This window comes from Tauraco erythrolophus, chromosome 2 (assembly GCF_009769465.1).
Source record: "Tauraco erythrolophus isolate bTauEry1 chromosome 2, bTauEry1.pri, whole genome shotgun sequence".
Classification (NCBI taxonomy): Eukaryota; Metazoa; Chordata; class Aves; order Musophagiformes; family Musophagidae; genus Tauraco; species Tauraco erythrolophus.
The window spans coordinates 45451205-45472039 of record NC_141466.1 but is presented as its reverse complement, the minus strand read 5'-3'; the positions used below and the strand labels follow the sequence as shown (position 1 = coordinate 45472039).

General features: G+C 38.9%; 1 protein-coding gene across 1 annotated transcript in view; it reads left to right on the top strand.

Moving 5' to 3' along the window:
* Positions 1–20835, top strand: part of TINAG (tubulointerstitial nephritis antigen) — a 52071-nt gene that overhangs the window by 17680 nt on the left and 13556 nt on the right. Inside the window, exons 6-9 of the mRNA XM_086608325.1 lie at positions 1631–1781; positions 12780–12960; positions 13413–13458; positions 18512–18617. Of these exons, the coding sequence (XP_086464451.1) occupies positions 1631–1781; positions 12780–12960; positions 13413–13458; positions 18512–18617 (484 nt within the window). The remainder of the gene's footprint in view (positions 1–1630; positions 1782–12779; positions 12961–13412; positions 13459–18511; positions 18618–20835) is intronic.

Genomic DNA, 20835 nt, shown 5'->3' with positions numbered 1-20835 from the left:
CCTTTCATAGGTGAATCTTTTAATTTTAATTCACACAATTATTTTCAATGCTAAATATTATGAAATGCCTTCCCATGTTGTTTAGGTGCATCTAACATTTTCAATCTGAATTTTCAATCCTTCTCTGTAAGATTACACAGGCTGAGAGAGTTAGGGTTGTTCAGCCTGAAGAAAAGAAGGCTCTGGGGTGATCTTATTGCAGCCTTCCAGTACTTAAAGAGGGCCTACAGGAAAGCTGGAGAGGGACTTTTTACAAGGGCATGTAGTGATAGGACAAGGGGAAACGGCTTTAAACTGAAAGAGGGGAGATTTAGATTAGAGATAAGAAGAAATTTTTTATAATGAAGGTGGTGAGGCAGTGGAACAGGTGGCCCAAAGGACCTGTAGATGCTCCGTCCCTGGAAGTGTTCAAGGCCAGGTTGGATGAGGCTTTGAGCAACCTGATGTAGTGGAGGGTGTCCCTGCCCATGACAAGGGGGCTGGAACTAGATGATCCCTTCCAACTCAAACCGTTCTATGATTCTATGATTCTACGATTCTATGATTCTATGATTCTGTGATTCTATGATTAATAGTTGCTCAATGAACAGGCAAGCACTGCTATGTCATTTTTTCTTATCAGGAATAATTCCCATAAGTATTCTAAAACTGATCAGTAAAATCTTTTACACCTGTGAAAACAAATTCATTATCATGTGACATCTCACAAAAGTACAAAATACAGTCATTGTCAGCTGCCATCAGCAGATTCAGTCTTCTAAAGTCTTGTCCAAAGTTCACTGAAGTTAGTCTTGGTTTTGATGAGGCTGTAGATTTCAAGGGATTTATTTTATTTTATTTTCAGGTTCAAAAATGAAGGGCTAAAGATAATAAAATATAATTTAAGCACAGGGAATGACTGAAGTTGAGTCTTAATAATTGTTTCACTGTCACTCGTTCAAGAAAGGACAAGTGGTTTAATTTCATGTAAAACTTATGTAATATATTTTGCCTTTAAACCAGTGCATAAATATACTAGTGCTTAGAATTATAGCTATCTGATTGAGTTCAGACATCTAAGCTATCTGTCTCCAAAGAAGAGTTTTGTGTAATAAGAGCAGGAGGTGCAATGAATCCTGCATTTACACAGGAATATGAACATTTGCAAATATTCTTTCCAGTAAAACCAAGACATACTTTCAGTCTTGCATTTTCTTCTTCACAGGACTGTTCATTTTTGCTTTTCGTTTTTCTCAAATAAAGGAAGGAAAGGTAGAAGAGAAAGAAAAGAGATCTGGAGATTCAGCTGCAGAGAGGTGGGGGAGTATTTGCATCTTCTGCTGAGGTCCACCAGAGAGACTATCAAACTAAATTATGTGAATGCCTCGTCTGACATTTAGATATGTGGGGCTTTATGATAACCAGTAAATCTATGGATTTACAATATTACAGGAAAGTTGGTCGTGATGCTTTGCAGTTTCACAATCCTCTCTCTCAAAAGTCTGTACAGATTATATCTGTATTGTTTTGTAAAGATATCTGAACAGATAGAAAATATTGATGTTGTGTTTTAGTTCCTCTTTCACAATAACCAGCATGAAGCTGTGAGTAATTATTTGGTTTTGATAATGGAAAATTTATTTCAAAACAGGTGTTGCAGCAGATAGAATTGCAATCCGTTCCAAGGGTCAGATCACAGAGAACCTTTCTGCTCAGAATTTGATCTCTTGTGATACCAGGAATCAACATGGATGTAATGGTGGAAGTATTGATGGTGCTTGGAGATATCTGAAAACACATGGGTAAATATTTTATCTGTTTAGATTATTTTAACTTGAACAAGTTGTTGAAGTTACCATGTTACGTGTGATACAATGATGACTTTTGACCTTTCAAAAAAGAGCCATTTAGCTCTGCCCTAGGTCAGATTGACTGTATTACTTCATCAAGACTATCACTCTCTCTCATTCATACCTTCTTTAAATCACTTTCATGAAGCCCAGGAACTATGAAGCATTCCCAAAGAAATAAGCGAAGACTGTTTTGAACAAGGACTCTCAGTGAGAAAACCCTGCAATCACCCAGTTCCCATTTAAACCTCATTACATCTCAATGTTGTCATTAGATGTAATACAACTGGGGAAAACAGTAGCCTCTCCAACAGCATGACAAACAAGAAAGGATTTTTTTTTTTATGTCAAAGACAATACCATAAGTGGAATCAGAATTTCTGTGGTTCTTGGGATACAGGCTTTTCATGTTAAACAACCTTGAGTAAGCAATCAGTTGCAGGAGACAACATTTTGAATATTCAAAAGGATCAAACATTGTCTTTCTATAAAGCAGATTGTAATCATCCTATCCCAAACTTGTGCCAGAATGCAACACTGTAGCAAGGACATACCTAGATCCTCCTTCGAGGAAAGTTAACAGCCGTCAGACTCCACATGAACGGCAAGAAGCATAATAGTTTATAGAATCACAGAGTGATTTAGGTTGGAATGAACTTTTGGCGGTCATCCAGTCCAATGATCTGCTCAAAGCATGGCTAAATCTGAAATTAGATTAAGCTTCTCAGGCCATGTCCCTGGTCATATTTTGAGTACCTCTAAGGATGGAGGTTCCACAACCTTTCTTGCAGCAGGTCACTTTGCTTGACCACTCTTGTGGTCAAACTTTTTTTCTTATCTCTAATTGACATTTTCCTTGGCACAACTTGTGACTGGTACCTTTCAGCTTTTCACGGTGCATCTCCAAGAAGAATCTTGTTCTGTCTCGTCTATGACCTCTCCTTATGCAGTTAAAGACAGTAATTAAATCCCCCTTTAGCCTTCTCTTCTTTGGTCTGAACAAATCCAGCTGCTTCAGCCCCTCCTTGCATATAACATCCTTCAGCTCCCTAAGTGTCTTCCACTGGATGTGCTGGGTTTGTCAATGTCTTTACTGGGGATCTCATAGTTGAACACAGTACTCCAGATGTAACATTACAAGTGGCAATTTGAGGGGAATAATCACTTTTCACAATGTCTTGGCTATGATTTGCTAACACAACCCACTACTGAAAGTCCATGTTTGCTGGAAGGACCCATTGCTGACCCATATTCAACTTTCTACTCATCAGGACCCCAGGAACTTCTCTATGAAATGGCTTTCTACACAGGCAGTGCCCTGCCAGTACTGCTGCGTGGGCAGTTCAGGGTCAGAGGCAGGATTTGGCTTCTGCCTTTGTTGAACTTCATGAGCTTCCTGTCAGCTCATTTCTCTAGCTTGTTAACGTTGCTTTGAACAGCAGCCCTGCATGCTAACCACTCCCCACCAGTTTGGCATCCTCCACAAGTTTACTGGGGATGTCTTATGTCCCTCTGTGTTGGGTTTATGTGGTGGGGTTTTGGTAGCAGGGGAAGGGCTGCAGAGTGAGCCTCTGTAAGGAGCTGCGAGAAGCTTCACTGGCTCCAAAACTGGTCAGACAGGTCTCTGGCCAGGTCAGACCCCCCTCCCCTCTGGCCAGGGCTGAGCTGATCAGTGCCTTTGCAAATGCCCTATTTAAGAAGAGGACAAAGGAGCCTGAAGCAGGTGGGACCTGCAGTGAAGAGAGGGGGGAGGTGAGGGGCTGGCTCTGGCCCCCTGGGTGGGCAGCTGCTCACATTGGACTGTCGCTACCCAACTGGAAATGGACGCAGCATTGCGGCTTGGAGAGCTCTGAAGCTCCCCGCTCCCAGGGCACCTGGTGAGCGGAGTCCATCCTGCTGGGACTGCCGAGGTTCATTGGGCTGGTCGGGCCTAGCATGGACACAGAAGAGAGAGGACTGAGACCTGAGACAAATGGCTATGCAGACACCAAGGTCACTGAAGACGGAGTGAGAGGAGATGTGTAAGAGCTTAGATTCCTCTGCAGCCTGTGGTGAGATGGCAGGTGGCCCCCTTGCTGCCCTGGAGATTAATAGTGGAGCAGAGATCCACCCACAGCCCGTGAGAGAGGACCCCATGCTGAAGCAGAGACGTCTGCACCCAGAGGAGTTCATAGAAGATTGTCCCGTGGAAAAGGATCCACATACTGCTGGAGATTGACAGTGGAGCAGGGATGCATCTGCAGTCTGCGGAAAGGGATTCCACACTGCAACGGATGGCTGGGTCCTAAGAAGACATGACTCCATTGGAAAAGCCTGTGCTGGAGCAATCTGATGGGTAATGATTGCATCCTGCAGGAAGGACTCACATTAGAGAAGTTCATGGAGAGTTGTTTCATGTGGGAAGGGGCCCCTCGCTGGGTGCCAAAAAAGACAGTCATGGTTTAGCCCAGCCAGCAGCTAAGCTACCACACATTTACTCTCTCAGTCCTTCACCCTCAGTGCAATGGGGAGGTGAATCAGAGAAAGAAAGGTAAAACTCATGGTTTGGGATAAGAATAGTTAAACAGGACAGCACAAAGAGAGAGAAGGGCTAATAAGAACAATAATACAAATAAAAGAACAATACAAAATGAGTGATGCAATTGCTCACCACCCGGAACCCAATGCCCAGCTTGCTCTCAATCTGCGATGCCCCTCCTCTGGCTACCTCTCCTGGTATATATACTGAGCATGATGTCATATGGAATCGAATATCACCCTGGCTAGTTTGGGTCAGCTGCCCTAGCTGTGTCCCCTCCCAGCTTCCTGTGAAAGTTAACTCTACCCCAGCCAAACCCAGGACACCCGCTGTCCAGATAGTTAATAGAGATGCAAAACAGTGTTGCCACTGTATTAGCTCCTGAGGAATGCCACTAGTAAACGGATACTGGTCACTTTGATTTGTTGACCTTTCAGCATGCCAGTCCAGTTCAATTACTGATCCTGTAAGCAACTTTTCTAGTCTGATACAGTAGAAGAGCACCACAGGAGATCGTGCTGAAAATGTTGCTAAAGTCAAGGTGAATGATATCCACTGGTTTTCTTATTCTCCATGGAGCCAGTCGTTTCATCATGATCAGATTGTCTCATCTTATCATCTCATCATGGTGAGACATAATTTGCCATGGTAAATCTGTGCTGCCTGTTCCCAGTCAAATCCTTGAACTTCATATGCCTGGAAATGGCTTCCAGGAGAATTTGCCATAATCAGATTTTATGTAGTGTATAGTTACATTCTACTGTTTCTCATATTATCAGAATTTTTTTTTGTACTTCCAGTTCCATTCTAACATCTATTTCCTCTCTCACTTTCATACATTCTCATCCCTTACTCTGTCTTTGATGTACCTCATACTGACAGACAGAGAGACTTCAGGTGTGCTGTCTGTCAATTTTTAATTTTAGTTAAAAACAAACTATGGAAAGAGCAAAAGAATGTCAGATTTGACGCATCAGACGTCATAGTTAACATGGCAACCTGGGGATCGAGGTGAAGATCAAAGCTCTGTCATTCACATGGACTCAGTATACAAAGTGATCGTTCTGCTTTCTTCGAGTGTACCAAATTATTTCTGATCTGACAATATTGTATTGTTATGAGCAAAGTTTACATCAAGTGTTCCTCTGTCTTTCTGTCTCAGGGTTTAAACACTAAACTAGCTTTGATCTAGGTTTTGTGTGGGACACCTCTTAGGTGAGCCAGTAATGGGGTTAAAGGCTTCATTCATGAAGAAATGAAAGTTATAGCATAGCATTTTAAACAACACTTTTCTGTAACTAGAACAGGCTCCTTTAAATCAGTAGCCCATGCTCTTAAGAGAGTAAATACAACTCTTTCTCACTGGACTGTTTGCTTGCCTATCATGTTAAGGACAGGAGCACAAGAATTGCCAGTGTAGATAAGGTAAGAGATCTATTTTAATGATAATTATCTCCACAACAGTTGAGGAAAGCTATTTTTAGAGGAAAAACTCGAAAGAATGCAGCAATAGGACAACCTCCTAATCTTGCCCGTACCAACCTCATGAAGTTTAACCAGGCCAAATGCAAGGTCCTACATCTGGGTCGTGGCAATCCCAGGCATAAATACAGACTGGGTGGTGAATGGATCGAGAGCAGCCCTGAGGAGAAGGACTTGGGAGTACTGGTGGACGAGAAGCTCAATATGAGCCGGCAATGTGCTCTTGCAGCCCAGAAGGCCAACCGCATCCTGGGCTGCATCAAGAGGAGCGTGGCCAGCAGGTCGAGGGAGGTGATTCTCCCCCTCTACTCTGCCCTCGTGAGACCTCATTTGGAGTACTGCGTCCAGTTCTGGAGTCCCCAACATAAGAAGGACATGGACCAGTTGGAGAGGGTCCAGAGGAGGGCCACGAAGATGATAAGAGGGCTGGAGCACCTTTCCTATGAGGACAGGCTGAAAGAGTCGGGGCTGTTCAGCCTGGAGAAGAGGAGGCTCCGGGGTGACCTTATAGCAGTCTTCCAGTACCTCAAGGGGGCCTACAGGAAAGATGGGGAGAGGCTGTTCAGGAGGGCCAGTTATGATAGGACAAGGGGTAATGGTTTTAAAATAGAGGGAGGTAGGTTCAGGTTGGATATTAGGAAAAAATTTTTTACTATGAGAGTGGTAGAACACTGGAACAGGTTGCCCAGAGAGGTGGTGGATGCTCCATCCCTGGAGACGTTCAAGGCCAGGTTGGACAAGGCCCTGAGCAACCTGATCTAGTTGGAGATATCCCTGTTCCTTGCAGGGGGGTTGGACTAGATGACCTTTGAAGGTCCCTTCCAGCCCTAACCATTCTATGATTCTATGATTCTATGATTCTTCCGTTTCCTCTGACTGTTATCCCTGTGCAGGTATAACCACCATACCTGAAAGATGTATTTTTTTTACCTGAAGCAGTGTGGTTGGTGACACAGCCTGTTCTGCAAAGGCAGTTTAAGTATACAAGAGTTAACTTATTTCCATAGGGAAAGCAAAGCAGGCTGAAGCTGCATGAGACACTTCATTATCAACCTAGCTGTACCCACACAGGAGCTCGTGCTGAGGCAAATGCAGCAGTGGGATTGCTCCCTGACTGATGACAGACTCCCTGTGTGACAGTGGTGTGCAGAGCAGGCTTTCTGACTGATGTAAGCCTGTAATCATAGAATCATAGAATGATTTGGATTGAAAGGGGCCTTAAAGATCATCTAGTTCCAATCCCCCTGCCATGGGCAGGGACACCCTTCACTACACCAGGTTGCCCAAAGCCTCATCCAAACTGACCTTGAACACTTCCAGGGATGGGGCATCCACAACTTCTCTGGGCAACCTGTTCCAGTACCTCACCACCCTCTGAGTGAAGAATTTCCTCCTTATATCTAGTCTAAATCTGACCTCTTTCAGTTTAAAGCCATTGCCCCTCGTCCTATCACTACATGCCCTTGTAAAAAGTCCCTCTCCAGCTTTCCTGTAGGCCCCTTGAAGTAATGAAAGGCTGCTAGAAGGTCTCCCTGGAGCCTTCTCTTCTCCAGGCTGATAAGAAGCATATAGACAGGGCACATCTGCTCACCAGAGCGCACACCTGTAAACTGTCTTTTCACCTCCAAAGTCCCAAGTACTTGCATTATTGCTCATTATTGCTTGTCACCTGAGACACTTCGTGGTATTAACCTGCCTTTTGCAACTGACTGTCTGAGTAAAGAATCTTCAGGGCAGTCACGAGAATCATCACAAATCTTTGGAGGCTATCTAGATGTTCAATAAATCTCTGCAGTTCAAGACTATTTTCTTAGTCGTTCATACAGCTTTCTTGTCCCCATGGAGCCAGCTGCAGCTTGCACAGTATCACTGTGCTATTACGGACCTTTGCCAGATACCCATTCTTGTCCTCGATCATGGATTCTCCATCAAAGTACCACACACAAAAATACTTCTGCTTACCTGTTTTTATAAATAATGCTTCTAAATCCTGATTTTCTTTCCTCAAGTTCAAATCAAATTTCAAGTCCCCTTCCAACAATTTCAGGCACAAATAAACACCTTAAAGAAAATACAAAAATATCTGTGAGGACAGATACTGGAAGAACACAATGATGGCTATGCTGGGTCTGAGCACAGGTCCATCTAGCCCCATATTTTCTCTCTGATAGTGGCCAAGAACAAATAGTATCATAGAATCATAGAATGGTTTGGGTTGGAAGAGACCTCAAAGATCATCTAGTTCCAACCCCCCTGCCATGGGCAGGGAAAAAAAAAAAAAAAAAGAAAATTAAACTTTTTGATTCACTGGACTGATAATTGAATCATTTTTGCAGATAAAACCACGTAATCCATAACCCTTTACCTTTGACAATGAAAAAACAAGGAAACTTGTTGCATAAAAGTCTGAAGTGTATTTTGAATGAGCCCTATTAAGTAATGCTTGCTTCCTTACACTTTCACATGACTTTTATTTTGTGAGCCAGTGTATTGCAATTATTTTTTTCATTATCTCCATACCTTTCAATAGGGAGAAAGCACATTGATTTTCTGTGTGGGCTTGTAAATTTTCACAGCAGGTGTTCGATGCTGTTTAAAGCTTCTGGTTTTCCGATTTCTGAAGTGTGCTTATCTTAGGTTTTTGATAGATTTTCAGAAAAATAGAGTGCTGCCCTAAACTATCCTCATTGAAGTTAATGGAAGACTTCCATAAACCTCAATGAGGTTAGGTCAATGCTGCGACTTGATTTTTCAGAATCACTGAGCACCCAATTAACAGTGAAATCTGCTATAAATGGAGCTGAATGGCTGTTTAACTCTCATTCTCTCTCTGTCTTCCTCCATTAATTAAAGAATAAATCTGTATTCTACTTCTAATTATTATTAATTTTAGGCATTTAAGTTACAAGCCATAATTTGGGAGAAATCAATGTGGTTTGAAAACATCTGTTTTATCTGCTAAGGGAAATTGAAAGCTTATAGTCTTTAAGAATGAGGAAGATACATTTCATTTTCAGGTAGTAGAAAGCTTACATACTTGAATGCAAATATTGCTTCTAATCAGAGCTTGATCTGATTCGTATCTTGGGCTCTTAGCAGTTGCATGTTATGCTAAAGATATTATTGTTATTAGTTTTGGCCAACTTGTTAAAACATAATCTAATGTTTTAGATTATATTCTCATCTCACAATTCAAACATACAATAAAAACAGCAACTTTTTTGTTAGTTTGAACACATAAACATGACTTCACATAAACATGAATTCTGCCAAGAATATATGAACACACCACAGACTTTTGCTGCTTCTCCCTGGATACTGCTTGCTCCTAGTAGTACTTTTGTATATGTGTATGTATATGAGCACATAAACACATTCACATTTATTTATATTTTTCATCTATGACTCTTCTGGCAGAGTCTTCTTGAAATGTGTTTAATGTTTACTGTTGTGCTGATGCTTCAGAACGTACAAACTCACGTTTCAGCACAGAGCTGTTAAATTACGTTAATCGTGACTGCAGAAACTATGGGTAGTGAAAAGATTCAAAAGTGACTGCTAGTTCAGAATGAGTCATCAAGTCTGGATTAATACACAGCTCCAGTGTGTCAGTGCATCATTTGGACCTTCACTTCTTTTGCCATCAAGGTAAGACCCATCCATGCAGAATCTGTGACGACTCCAGCAGGACACTCCAGCTGAAAGGAGGGGGAAAAAAATCCCTACCCCAGAAATTAATGTCTCCCCTGTTGTCTCCCTCTGAGGTGTTTCTAAATACACCTGAGGAATAGGTGTCTTACCATTCCTTACACTGAGTTAACAGTCACCTACTCCTGCCCTAGTGATGCTAGATTGTACTCTGAGGACTATATCTGCTCATCTTACTTGCCTTGCAGGCCTGATAGCAGTCAGCAGCAATCCTTTATTTCTTTTGGAAATCTGTGATCAGGAATGTCTAGAACGATTATTTATATAGAGATAGATACATTTTATAAACATTACATGTGTATATAAATGTAAATCAAAGGCTTCCTTCTATTCAGCAATAGAAACAAATTTTAGAATGAGTAATAACAACCTATGTATATTTGGCCTAAATATTTACCATTGCCTGTTGGAAATCTGGGAATCCTGAATACCTTTAGACATTCAAAAGGCATTAAAAGGGGTTGCCAGCGAGTAGATTGAGGACCTAAGCAATAACAGCCTAACAACCTAACAATCTTACATGGACAATTCCTTTTCATGTAGGCAGAATTATTGCTTTTTGCAGCTCCTGGATGTGCCAGTCTAGTTTGGGCAGAAAGAATTTAGGAAGCAAAAAGACATTGTCCTCAGGGCCAATTTTTCTACCACCAAGTGCTAATGGGAAAATGCTATTTCTTATTCAAAGTAGCTGAAGCATATATGTGCTCATCTTGTAAAAATCCTGACAATTAAGTATATATAGGCAAACATAATTATCCTCCATATTGTGTGGAAAGACAGTTTTCAGTTCTTCAGATTCAGAAAGTTCAGTATTATTGACTGGCTCCTTAAATACATATCCTTTTCTGTCAGACTATCTGTTTTAAAATACTCTGCTTCTGTGAACTATGTAATCATGCTCTTTAAAAGAAACCCTCTCATAGGCCTGCACGGGCATTATCACAGAAATGTGTATATTGTTTTGGAAACAGTATAATGTAGAAAACCAGGAGGTCTCACTATCTCATAAAAAGGATAAAATAATATGTGGAAGATTTGGTGTGCCTGTATTTGATTTTTTTAGATTGTTAGTAAGTGCATTTAAAATACATCCTTTGTTTCCTTCACTTTATTGAGGTAAAAAGGATGTTCATTCAGTTAGCAAAACAGTCAAACTGGCTGAACAATTCAGGATAAGATACTTAGAAGAAACAAATTTACTGTATGAAGCAGCAGTTCATTTGATGTATTGCCAAGGTAAAGAATTAAAACCCCTCCTTGCCTTTCCTTGAAACCGCCTTGCATTTTCATTGCCCCTCTCTATTCTTGGATGCAATGAGGGCTCTTAACCTGTGCTTCAAAGCTCATTTGATTGAGCACTTTGGAGATTTTCAAATCCAAAATTAGCATAGATTTAAGTCTCAGATGAGTTATCACAGCTCCTTCACAATCACTCCCCTGGCAACATCAGTGTTAAATGGCTTTGAGTCTTTGAAGATTGCAACTAGAAGCCTGTCAGACAGATGAAATTTTCTTTGTTATTCAAAGATATGTCTTTGTTTCACTGAAAACAAAAAATACAATTCACATATTTGCAATTGCACATTTCCTCCATGATTCTTTTATTGTGAGTTTGAAATCTGTTAGAATAGAAACTGCCCAGTGATAACTGGACTTCACATTTTTAAATTAACATCTTCGTACGATACAGAATTTCATTTAAAAGTGTTAAAAATGAGTCATATTTCCTGTAGATAAATTCTAAAACATTGAAATTGAAAGCTTTAATGCAAATTTATAGTAAGTGGTAGGAAAAATTTAATTGCTCTGTATGTGAGCAAAAACTCTCTCAGCAATTAAAAAAAGTTTTGAGATAGATGCTTTTCTAAGAAATATCCAGGATGTTTTCAGGAGCTGTAGAGACCAGACACATGCCTCTGTGATACCATGACACAATCTGTCATTTTAGTTTCCTTGAGAGGCTCATTGCTGTCAATAGCCAGGAACTGACAGGAGCCCCATAGCCTGAGCCTCCTGGGATAGTCCCCAGCTTTTTGTGCACACTGGATGCCACATGTTTATAAGTCACAAAGTTTGTCTCTGTTTATCCTTTGGTCCACCTTCACTTCCAGGCACAAACCTATCTTTCCATTAAGGAAGGAATAGCCTGAACATTACTGCAAAATAGCAAAATCATAAAATTGCAGTAAGTCCCACCTCTCTGATACCTACTCAATCTCACCTGTTCTATGTCATATATTTTGTCCGTGTTTCAACCTGGGCAAAGCTCCTCCTGCCGGCATCACTCCAGATAATCTATTATTTTTATTTTCCCTGTGAATCAAGAAGGAGGAACCCAGTCACCAGTCCCTGTCCAAATGCTTCCCCTAGCACTGCTCTCCGCTTGGATTGTTCATTAACTTACTGAAAGCTCAGTGCTTAACATCTGCTGAGGCTGTATTCTCACTTGCACTTATCTCCCATGGATTTCTGGTAGTAGAGGTTCAGTTCTCTTTTAAAGGAGGTACACTCCCTACAGAAGTTTGTTGTTAGTATCAATTAAGCTATCGGTTTTATTTACTAAGTCTTATACCTCTCTTGGGAAAAAGCACTACATTTACTCATATGCCAACAGGACACTAACTGTTTGTACAAAACCTTTAAAAAATGAATCTAGGACTTTTAATCTCAACAAATGTTCATAAAAATGTGAGCAAATGTTCCCTTTGTATTGCAGTAAAATGGAAGATCAGAGACTTTTTAGCTAAAAGAAATAAAAATAACTGTAGCTTTCCACCAGTATTCATGTAGAAAACGTAGATCAAACTAGGAAATGGTTCATTTTCCTTAAAAATTTTGTGCTGCACAGATGCCCATTTTACAATCTAGTTTGCTAAATGGATCCTGTTGACAACACTGGTAATTTATTGATCTTATTCACTGTGAACTTTCATGCATCATTAATGAGATGAATATACTAAGTGAAAAGTGCTGAAACACGTTTTCTAGCCCACCTCTCTTTAGACAAGGATGGGGAGAGGACTACTAACACTGAGACTTAATCATAAACATCATGCATATGAATTGAAGCAAATGCCTTCCAGTTGAAGATATGAGACATTCACACTTTTGAAGAATGAGGGCCTCTGTACACTTACTTGAAATACGACATTCGTAAAATAGTTGAAAGCTTGAAATAAAACTGCAGAAATGTTTAAGCAAGCTTCTTATCAACTTTTTTTTTTTTTTAAATACCTGAACAGGCTTGTATCCTATGCTTGTTATCCATCATTTTGGAATGATCACCTGATGTCATCAGGTGAAAATCACTGTTATGTGTCAAGTGAATATGGAAAAAACTTTACAAACGGGCCTTGTCCCAATGCTTTAGAAGAATCCAATCGGTTATACCGGTGTGCCTCTCACTACAGAGTATCCTCAAATGTAAGTTCATGCTGTTCACTCATTGTCTCACCCATTTTTCTCCTTTGGGGTTTGAAAATTATCTGGTATATGGAAATATGTTCACTTCAATCAAAGACTAAAGCTGTGAATTTTTCTTCATATTGCCCTTGTATTTTCAGAAGAGTTTGAATTCTTTATAGTTTCTCAGTTTTACATCATCTCTTTCAAGCTACTGCTTTGTGGTTCTATAGAAATTAGAGATAGAAAAGGAAGTATGCAGTCATAACTGTACAGTAGTGCTTCTTAAACATGTTTCTGAAGGTTTAGTTAATTTGCTAAACCAAATATTCTCTAGCAGAAACACAAGTACAACGGTACATTTATACCATATATATATGTACACAAGGATAAATTAGTCTGAGTTTCAATTTTATTTAATAGAATGTATTCTCTTCTTTGCCCTCTCTGCTGTTGCTCTCACCTCCCCTCAGGAAACTGATATAATGGAAGAAATCATGGACAAAGGACCAGTGCAAGGTATGGTAAGTTTGGAAGATGAAAACATGATTATTGAAATAATGTAAGTGTGCAATGTCCTTGTATTATATTAGAAAACACAAATTACATTCCACAGTGAATAAAACAGATGTATGCACTGCAGTTCATCCAGGGACATTTGGTGGGTGAGTAGTGCCCCTAAAGGCAGCTATACTACATCAGAGTCCATAATGAGTAAAACAACCTTGAGCTGGATTTTTTTAAAATTTGCAAAAAAACTGTATGTGCTGGAAATGTGCCTCTCCCCCACGATAGTTCTTCGCTCATTAATGAAATTGCAATTTGAGGCTCTGCAGGAGGAGTTAAGTGTTAGCATAGCTCTGCTCTCCACGTCAGGGATCAATTCCCCAACTGGCTGAGGCCAACCCACCAAGCCTGCTTGCCTCTGAAGGCAACGTGGCACTATATGGGCCCTCCAGCAAATCATTCAGTGCTGGAATACTCCCAGAATTTCCCTTTTCAGAGCCCAAATGCTCTTGTTGGTTGTAGAGGGCTATCAGTTTTGAATTTTTCTGCTGAACCCTGAAATGAAGATCCCTGACCTCTTAGAGAAATAAAGACTTCATCAGGGAGTGCGGGACAGCAAAAGAGTTGTTTAGCCTGAATTCTGTCCATTTGCAGTCATGGATGATGCTGGAAGCACCTGAAAATGCAGGTTCTTGCTCATGCTCCAGGCCAGTGCAACTGGAGAGATTGAGAGATGTGTGGTTTGGGGTGACGAGGAAAGGTCATAGTGCAGGACATCCACCCCTCTTGAATAGCCAGCTGATGTAATACTAAAGCATTTTACTTCAGGGCACTTCTGCATTTCTACTGCCCTCAATTATATAATGAAGTATCATAACCTCCAATTTATTATTGAAATGGTCTTGATTATTAGATTTAATTCATTTCAGTGCATCAAGGAGTTGAAATTACTTCTTAAAGGTCTTCTTTATGTGGACAATTCCAGTTAATCTGAAGCTCAAACTTAACAAGATCTATAGTATCAGTCTTTTTTGTTCTACTCAAGTTTGTTTGCTCAAGAAAAATATTCTTTCCTGTGCTGCACTTGGTCTAGAAGTGAATACAGTAATTTCTGCTGGCTTTAAGAAAATGAAAGAACTAGGATTTTCAAGATAAAATTTCAGACCTCTCTCTAGTATTGCATTCATAGTCCATGTATAGACAGTTTGCTGGATTAATCTGTCAGTACTAAATCTTTGACATAAACCAATCTATATTAAGCCATTTGCTAGGTTTTAATCACTCAATAACTCATATAACTTTTTGCAATGTCAATGCTTTTTCAGAGAAAATGTCTGCATCAGGTTAAAGTAATGATATATGTGGAAAAATCAAGATCTAAAGAAAAGTATATAACTGAAGAGTGTGTATCAATGAGTGAAATCACTTTCCATTTTTTTCTTTTTGCTATAATGAGATTTTTAAATGAGTCACAGTTATGACCCAATAATTTGTCACTGATTCTCTATTCTATCTTCCTGTACTATAAATGCAATCAGGGCATAATTCTAATTTTAAAACCATATTGTACATTTTTTTCCCCAAAACATTCTGCAAATGATCTTCAGCCACTGAAAGAGAATTTTCTATTATTCATTCACTTGTCATTCCTCAAGAACTTACAAAGTGCTTATGACCAGTCTTATCTAATATACTAAGTAATGATTAATAGCTGGAAAACATTCAAGATCCTTTCAAGATCACAATGTAGAAAGTAATCCCGTATGATGATGAATATACTTGGATTTTTGATGTATTCAAAGTTAAGAAAAATACATATTTTTTAACAATTGGGGAAACACTAGGTGTAGGAATGTAACTGCAAATTTCCTGTTATACAGCTTTCAAGTTTGAACAATTTCTCTCTGACATATGTCATTGTTTTATATAGGAAGTGAGAAATTAGCACTTTCGGATGCAAATGATGAAACACTACTTTTAAAAAAAAATCCATTTTCAAATAAACATAGTGAAATTTCATTAATGCTTTGAAAACATTCAAATGGACAATCTAATATTGCCCATTCAAGGTTTTGTTCTGTTTGTTTGCATTTTTTTTTTTTTTTTTAATGGACTATAGCAAAATTCTCTCATAGTTACAGTGTTGATGCAGGAAAATAGTCCTTGCTCTCGCAATAGTCAGTCTCAATCAAAAGAAAAGCTAGTACATTGTTGTCAATGCATCAAAGTTTTGATCCTACAAAACTTACAATTTCAACTATCATGATCTTGGAAAAAAAGGAGTATTTAATTTGCTGATACACAAAAACGATCTGGAGAAAGCACTAGGCTACATTAATGTACAGTGCTACACTTTAATTCCTTTTGTAGCAACTACATTTAGTTTTTTGTATTTTTGTATGTCTGCGATACACAAGTTCCTGTTTAAGAATTTTGTGCAGAGGAATCCATAGTGGAATGAATCTTATCATCTGCCACATTTATATGCATAGTTATGACAGCTCAGCATGAATGAGGTAGCTCATGCATGAGCTACAGTCAACCTTATGAAAATTGCTACCTCTTCTGATTCATTAATAATTAATCCATTCATTTTGGAAAAAGCAGTGTCTCTTCCACGTGGGAGGGAACAAAATTGGCTGGTGGGCTGTGATCATCTTATCCTGTCCAGGTCACAGTTCATATCAGGACAAAGTCACTGAATAAATAAAAATATCTCAGTGCTTGATTTGAATTATCATCTCTCTGTCCACCCTATACTTCATGTATCCAGCCCACTAAACTCCAAAGATTCTACCATTATTTAGCTCTTGACTGCAGGGTATATACATATACATAAGTATGTATATTTACGTATATATACAAAGATACACATACACACACACACACACTAAATGTAGATATAATATGTAATCATGGATAAAATTCTCTCATGTAGATTAAAGTTATTCTGGAAGCACACTTCAAAATTTTCTGTCTCATTTCAGTGGAAATAATTTAGGTATGATGTTTCTTCGCAGAGCCAAGAACATGTGTTTTATTTAGAGCTGCCGATAAAACATAAATTGTTTTCTGAAACTGAACATGCAGACCTTGATTTCAAAGAACAATGTGATTTAGAAATGAAACTACCTTCTCCTGTCTCACTCTGATGATAGATGAAATCTTCTAACCTCAGACCTCCTGTGGGACAAGTGAATTTTGCAGTCCTTGCACTCATCCCTGTTTCTTTGCCTCCCTTTGGCCAAGGTATCAAAACAAGATCCAGGGAAGCCTCTACAGTAATTTTTTGAATGACTCATCCCCTTCACTTCTCCTCTGACACCCTCACCTGCACTAAGGCCAGTGGGAACCTTCTTCCCCCTTTAAAGCGCTCCTCTGCAGCTCAGAAACCTCAACAGCTAATATTTTACGTAGCGGTACAGGGACATCGGCAGGAGTTAGACTCCTAGCTCTGTACACTGGTGAGCCTGGGGGCAGAGGGAGGGATGAAACCTTTGCAGAGAGCTCTAGTTGAGTCCTGAGCTTGCAACTAGAAACAAAGATTAAGATTTGTGCTGTTTTCCACTTGGTCTGCTGCTGTCAATATGTGTGAGCTCTGGTTCTGCAGGCAGCTCGGCAGAAGCTGTAACATTATTCATTAAGAGCATTTAACTTTTTTTCTGATTTAACTGATATAGCTGTCCCCTAGACTTGCCACCTCGGTGGCATCATGGCTGCTTATTCCCCATGTGTTGCTATCTGCATACATTTTTAATGTGAGTGACCTCATTAGCAAAGTGTATTTTTAGCCAGGATTCCTGGGCAAGTGGGCTCTTTTGACCACGTTTTGAGCTGTTTTCTTTCATTCTCTAAAATTTGTGAATGTTTTCTGTTTTCAGCCAAGTATGATAGAGGCCAGGAGGTTGTAAAGATAGTTAATTTTCTTCAAGTTTATGAAAAATATTCAGGTAGGAGAAAGAACTTTGAAATGTGCCAGATGATAGAAAAAACTGCAGCATGAGCTCACCTACTAGATACTGCAGTTCTATATTAGGCTCAAATGTAATAGATGCTTCAACGACATAAAAACGATCAGTGAAACTTGTAATTTATGAGACTCCCAAGGTGTAAGACTTTAGGAAATTGGATTTCACTAATTCTCATGTTCCAAGTTGTGTGGCAGTCTAAGACCATTAAAATCATAATCTAAAAGTAAGTTAGAGTTAAACTTGTATTTAATGCTTCTGATTCACTGGAATCTAAAGGTAATGTAGACCTGAAAAATATTTTAATTTCTCTGGATCTGATAGCTCACCATATTGCAAAACAAATGGTACTACGGTGGCACAACAAATGTGGAAAAGAAACTCAAAATATTTTCTTAAAAAACAAGTGAATGATATTCCTAGGAAATAATGAAGAGAACGCAAATTGTAATCTTCATTCTCTTGCACAAAATTTCCAGTTCATCAGCTATTTGGCCTTATATTTTTATGGACACAAAGGTGGGGGTTTTCCTACACTTTTAGCTGAAACTCAGGATGAACATATATACAGACAGTCTAGTTTTCCATAAGGAGATTGCTGTGTGCTTAATGAACTTTACCTGGCTTTCAAAAAAAGGCGTACATATCACTCCACCATATTTTACAGAGTATACATTGTCTGTTAAATATTTTTCTTGAATATGCACATACTTGTCAGAACTGAGGATTTTATACATGAACCTTGAGGAGATGTATTTTATTGAATCAGATTTCACTGGAATTGAGAAAACTTATGTAAGCCTACACAAGCCAATATTTCTTCTTATTGTATTGGAAGAAATCCATGATAGGGAGTTTCCATGACAGGGAAATCCAATTGACTTTGCAAGAGACTTTTGAGAGAACTCTGTTGGAATATTTCCCTTGGTTTACTCACAGCAGGGAACTTCTGAGCAATTAGTGAATTTTGTGTGATTACAAGGAACACTTAATGCAGTCCAACACACAACAACAATCTCACTGGTAAAATGCAAGGAGCGAACAAGAATAGAAGCAATATTTGCTGACTGTACTTATTTTTCCTATTGTTTTTTTAGCTATAATGAAAGTGTATGAAGATTTTTTCCTTTACAAAGAGGGAATCTATAGACACTCCCAGAAAGCAGGATCTAAATGGAAAACTCATTCAGTCAAACTGCTTGGGTGAGTAAAACGTATTTTTTTACCCTTTTCTTCTGCCAGTCAGGAATGTAGTAAAATGTCAAAGACCACTTTGGAACCCAACATTTCACCATCAGAGGTGGAGCACTGTTAGCTCCCACCATGAGACTCAGAATTTTAGACAGCATTAGAAAGAGATATAGACGCCTCATTTTTTAATCTACTCTAACATCTGCTCTAAAACTTCAAATATAGTGGTTTATAGAATACAATATTTTGCTGAGTATTCACAAATATTGCATGTACACATCAAGTTGTGAAAAAAACTGACACAATTACCTCCAAACATGCCACCAAACAGGTTGCAAATGGAAACATAAAGATTGCCAGTGGTATCCTAATTAACAAGCACAGCTTACTGACACACAGCAGTCTGGGCTGTCTACACTCCGAACAGAAATCTACTGCTGCTGGGATACTGCTGATTTTATGTGGGATGCGCAAGGAATATACACCCAGGACTGAAACTGCTGCCGAAGAGTGTGTATAATACACTAGTGGATTTCCCCTCAAATGTAGATCAGTGCCACTGTGTTAAGATGACAAGTATCTAATGACACTAAATCTAACTACACTCAAATTACAGAACACACCACAGGGCTTTATTCTTTGACATGGAGGGAATACACAAGTATGAATTTATTAAATCACCAAGTGAGGAGTTACACAAAGAAAGGACTGGAGAGTCTCAAACAAGTGTTTTATAGGTGATCTAGAATATCAAATAAATAATGATTCAGGCTCGTGCTAGGAAGATTACTGAGAGTATCTATGACGTAGTTCAGGAAAATAAAGTTATGAAATAAAGTACATTCAGTGTTTGTGATCTTAATGAAGATATAAGAAGAATTACCCATCCTTTCATTTTCTAACGCATAAGTGTTTTGACCTCCATGATTATGCCATATAAAAATATTTACAGATGTGTTTAACTGTAAAAATTGAATTCAAGTTTGACAAATTTGAGATTGTTTGGGCCCAAGGCTAGATGTACTTGAATTTCTAGAAATTATAAATCCAGTCATAAAATGTGATTCTGCACCATGAAGTCTAAAAAACTTTTTTGTATAGATGTTTATGTCTTCAGGATTAAGCTATCACTTTTTTCATATCATTCATTAGTTTGAATTAATTTGAATGTAACATATGTGGCCCGAATATAAGTTCTGTGTCACTCACATATCACTTTGGTGGGTTTTATTTTGAGAAAAGGATAATGCAAACTCCTTACCCTAAATAAAATATTCATAAGAATCTCATTAAAGTTGGACTTCAAATAAAAATATTAACGATTATTTGCATTCTGCATAGCTGAGATGGTTCCTGGAGAGAGAAAAATGAGCAGAGACATACTGACATACAGGGTAAAAAATGCAGTTTTGTGTAGGCTGATGTTTATTGCAGTCTGATATTTTTATTTATAACCCCTTCTGTAAAAGAGATTCAATATTTCTAAAAGGCAGCCATGATAATGAATGATCATATTGAACTGATATTTGTAATCTCTTGGAAATGTTTTTGAGAATGCCTTAAACTGTCCTTGAATTGTACAACATATAAAGTAATGGAGTCATAAAATGGAAATAAATTTTGGTAAAGCTTGCAAGAGATATTTGTACAAAACCAGAAATGCACATATAAACTACCTAATTGATCATAAGGATTGTAAATGCATTGATTGATTTTCCTTGTTCTGCAGCTTGAAATTTTTAGTTATTTTCTATCTTTTGAAGGCTTCGTATTTATAAAACCAGCTCCAATAGGACTATAAGTCTGTCTCCAGTGAGTTACTGTGTGACCTCAAGCTCAGGGAGAGAATGGGAGAAGACAGAACAGCATGGAAGCAGGAGAGGAAAATGTGGAACAGCCAGGTGGAGGGTGTTGTGGGTAGCAGACCATTTGGGTTTGATCGCGGTCTCTATGGACAGTGAAACAGGGCTTTCAACAATCTGAAGGCAGGATAGACTGACCCCACTGACATTTAGAGAGAGAAGGATCTCTCAAGCAGTTTTTGTGTCTATATTCCAGAGACAGGGAGGTAAGCAGAAAAAGTGAATAACAGAGGCTGGGATTCATAACAGCTAGGTTTTGATTTGTAAAAGTTAGATTCCTGTGTCTCTGTTAGGCAGCCATGGTTCCTTTTATCTTCCATGGTTATTCATCTTCTCTCTCCAAGGCATGTATCTTTAGGTGAATTGAG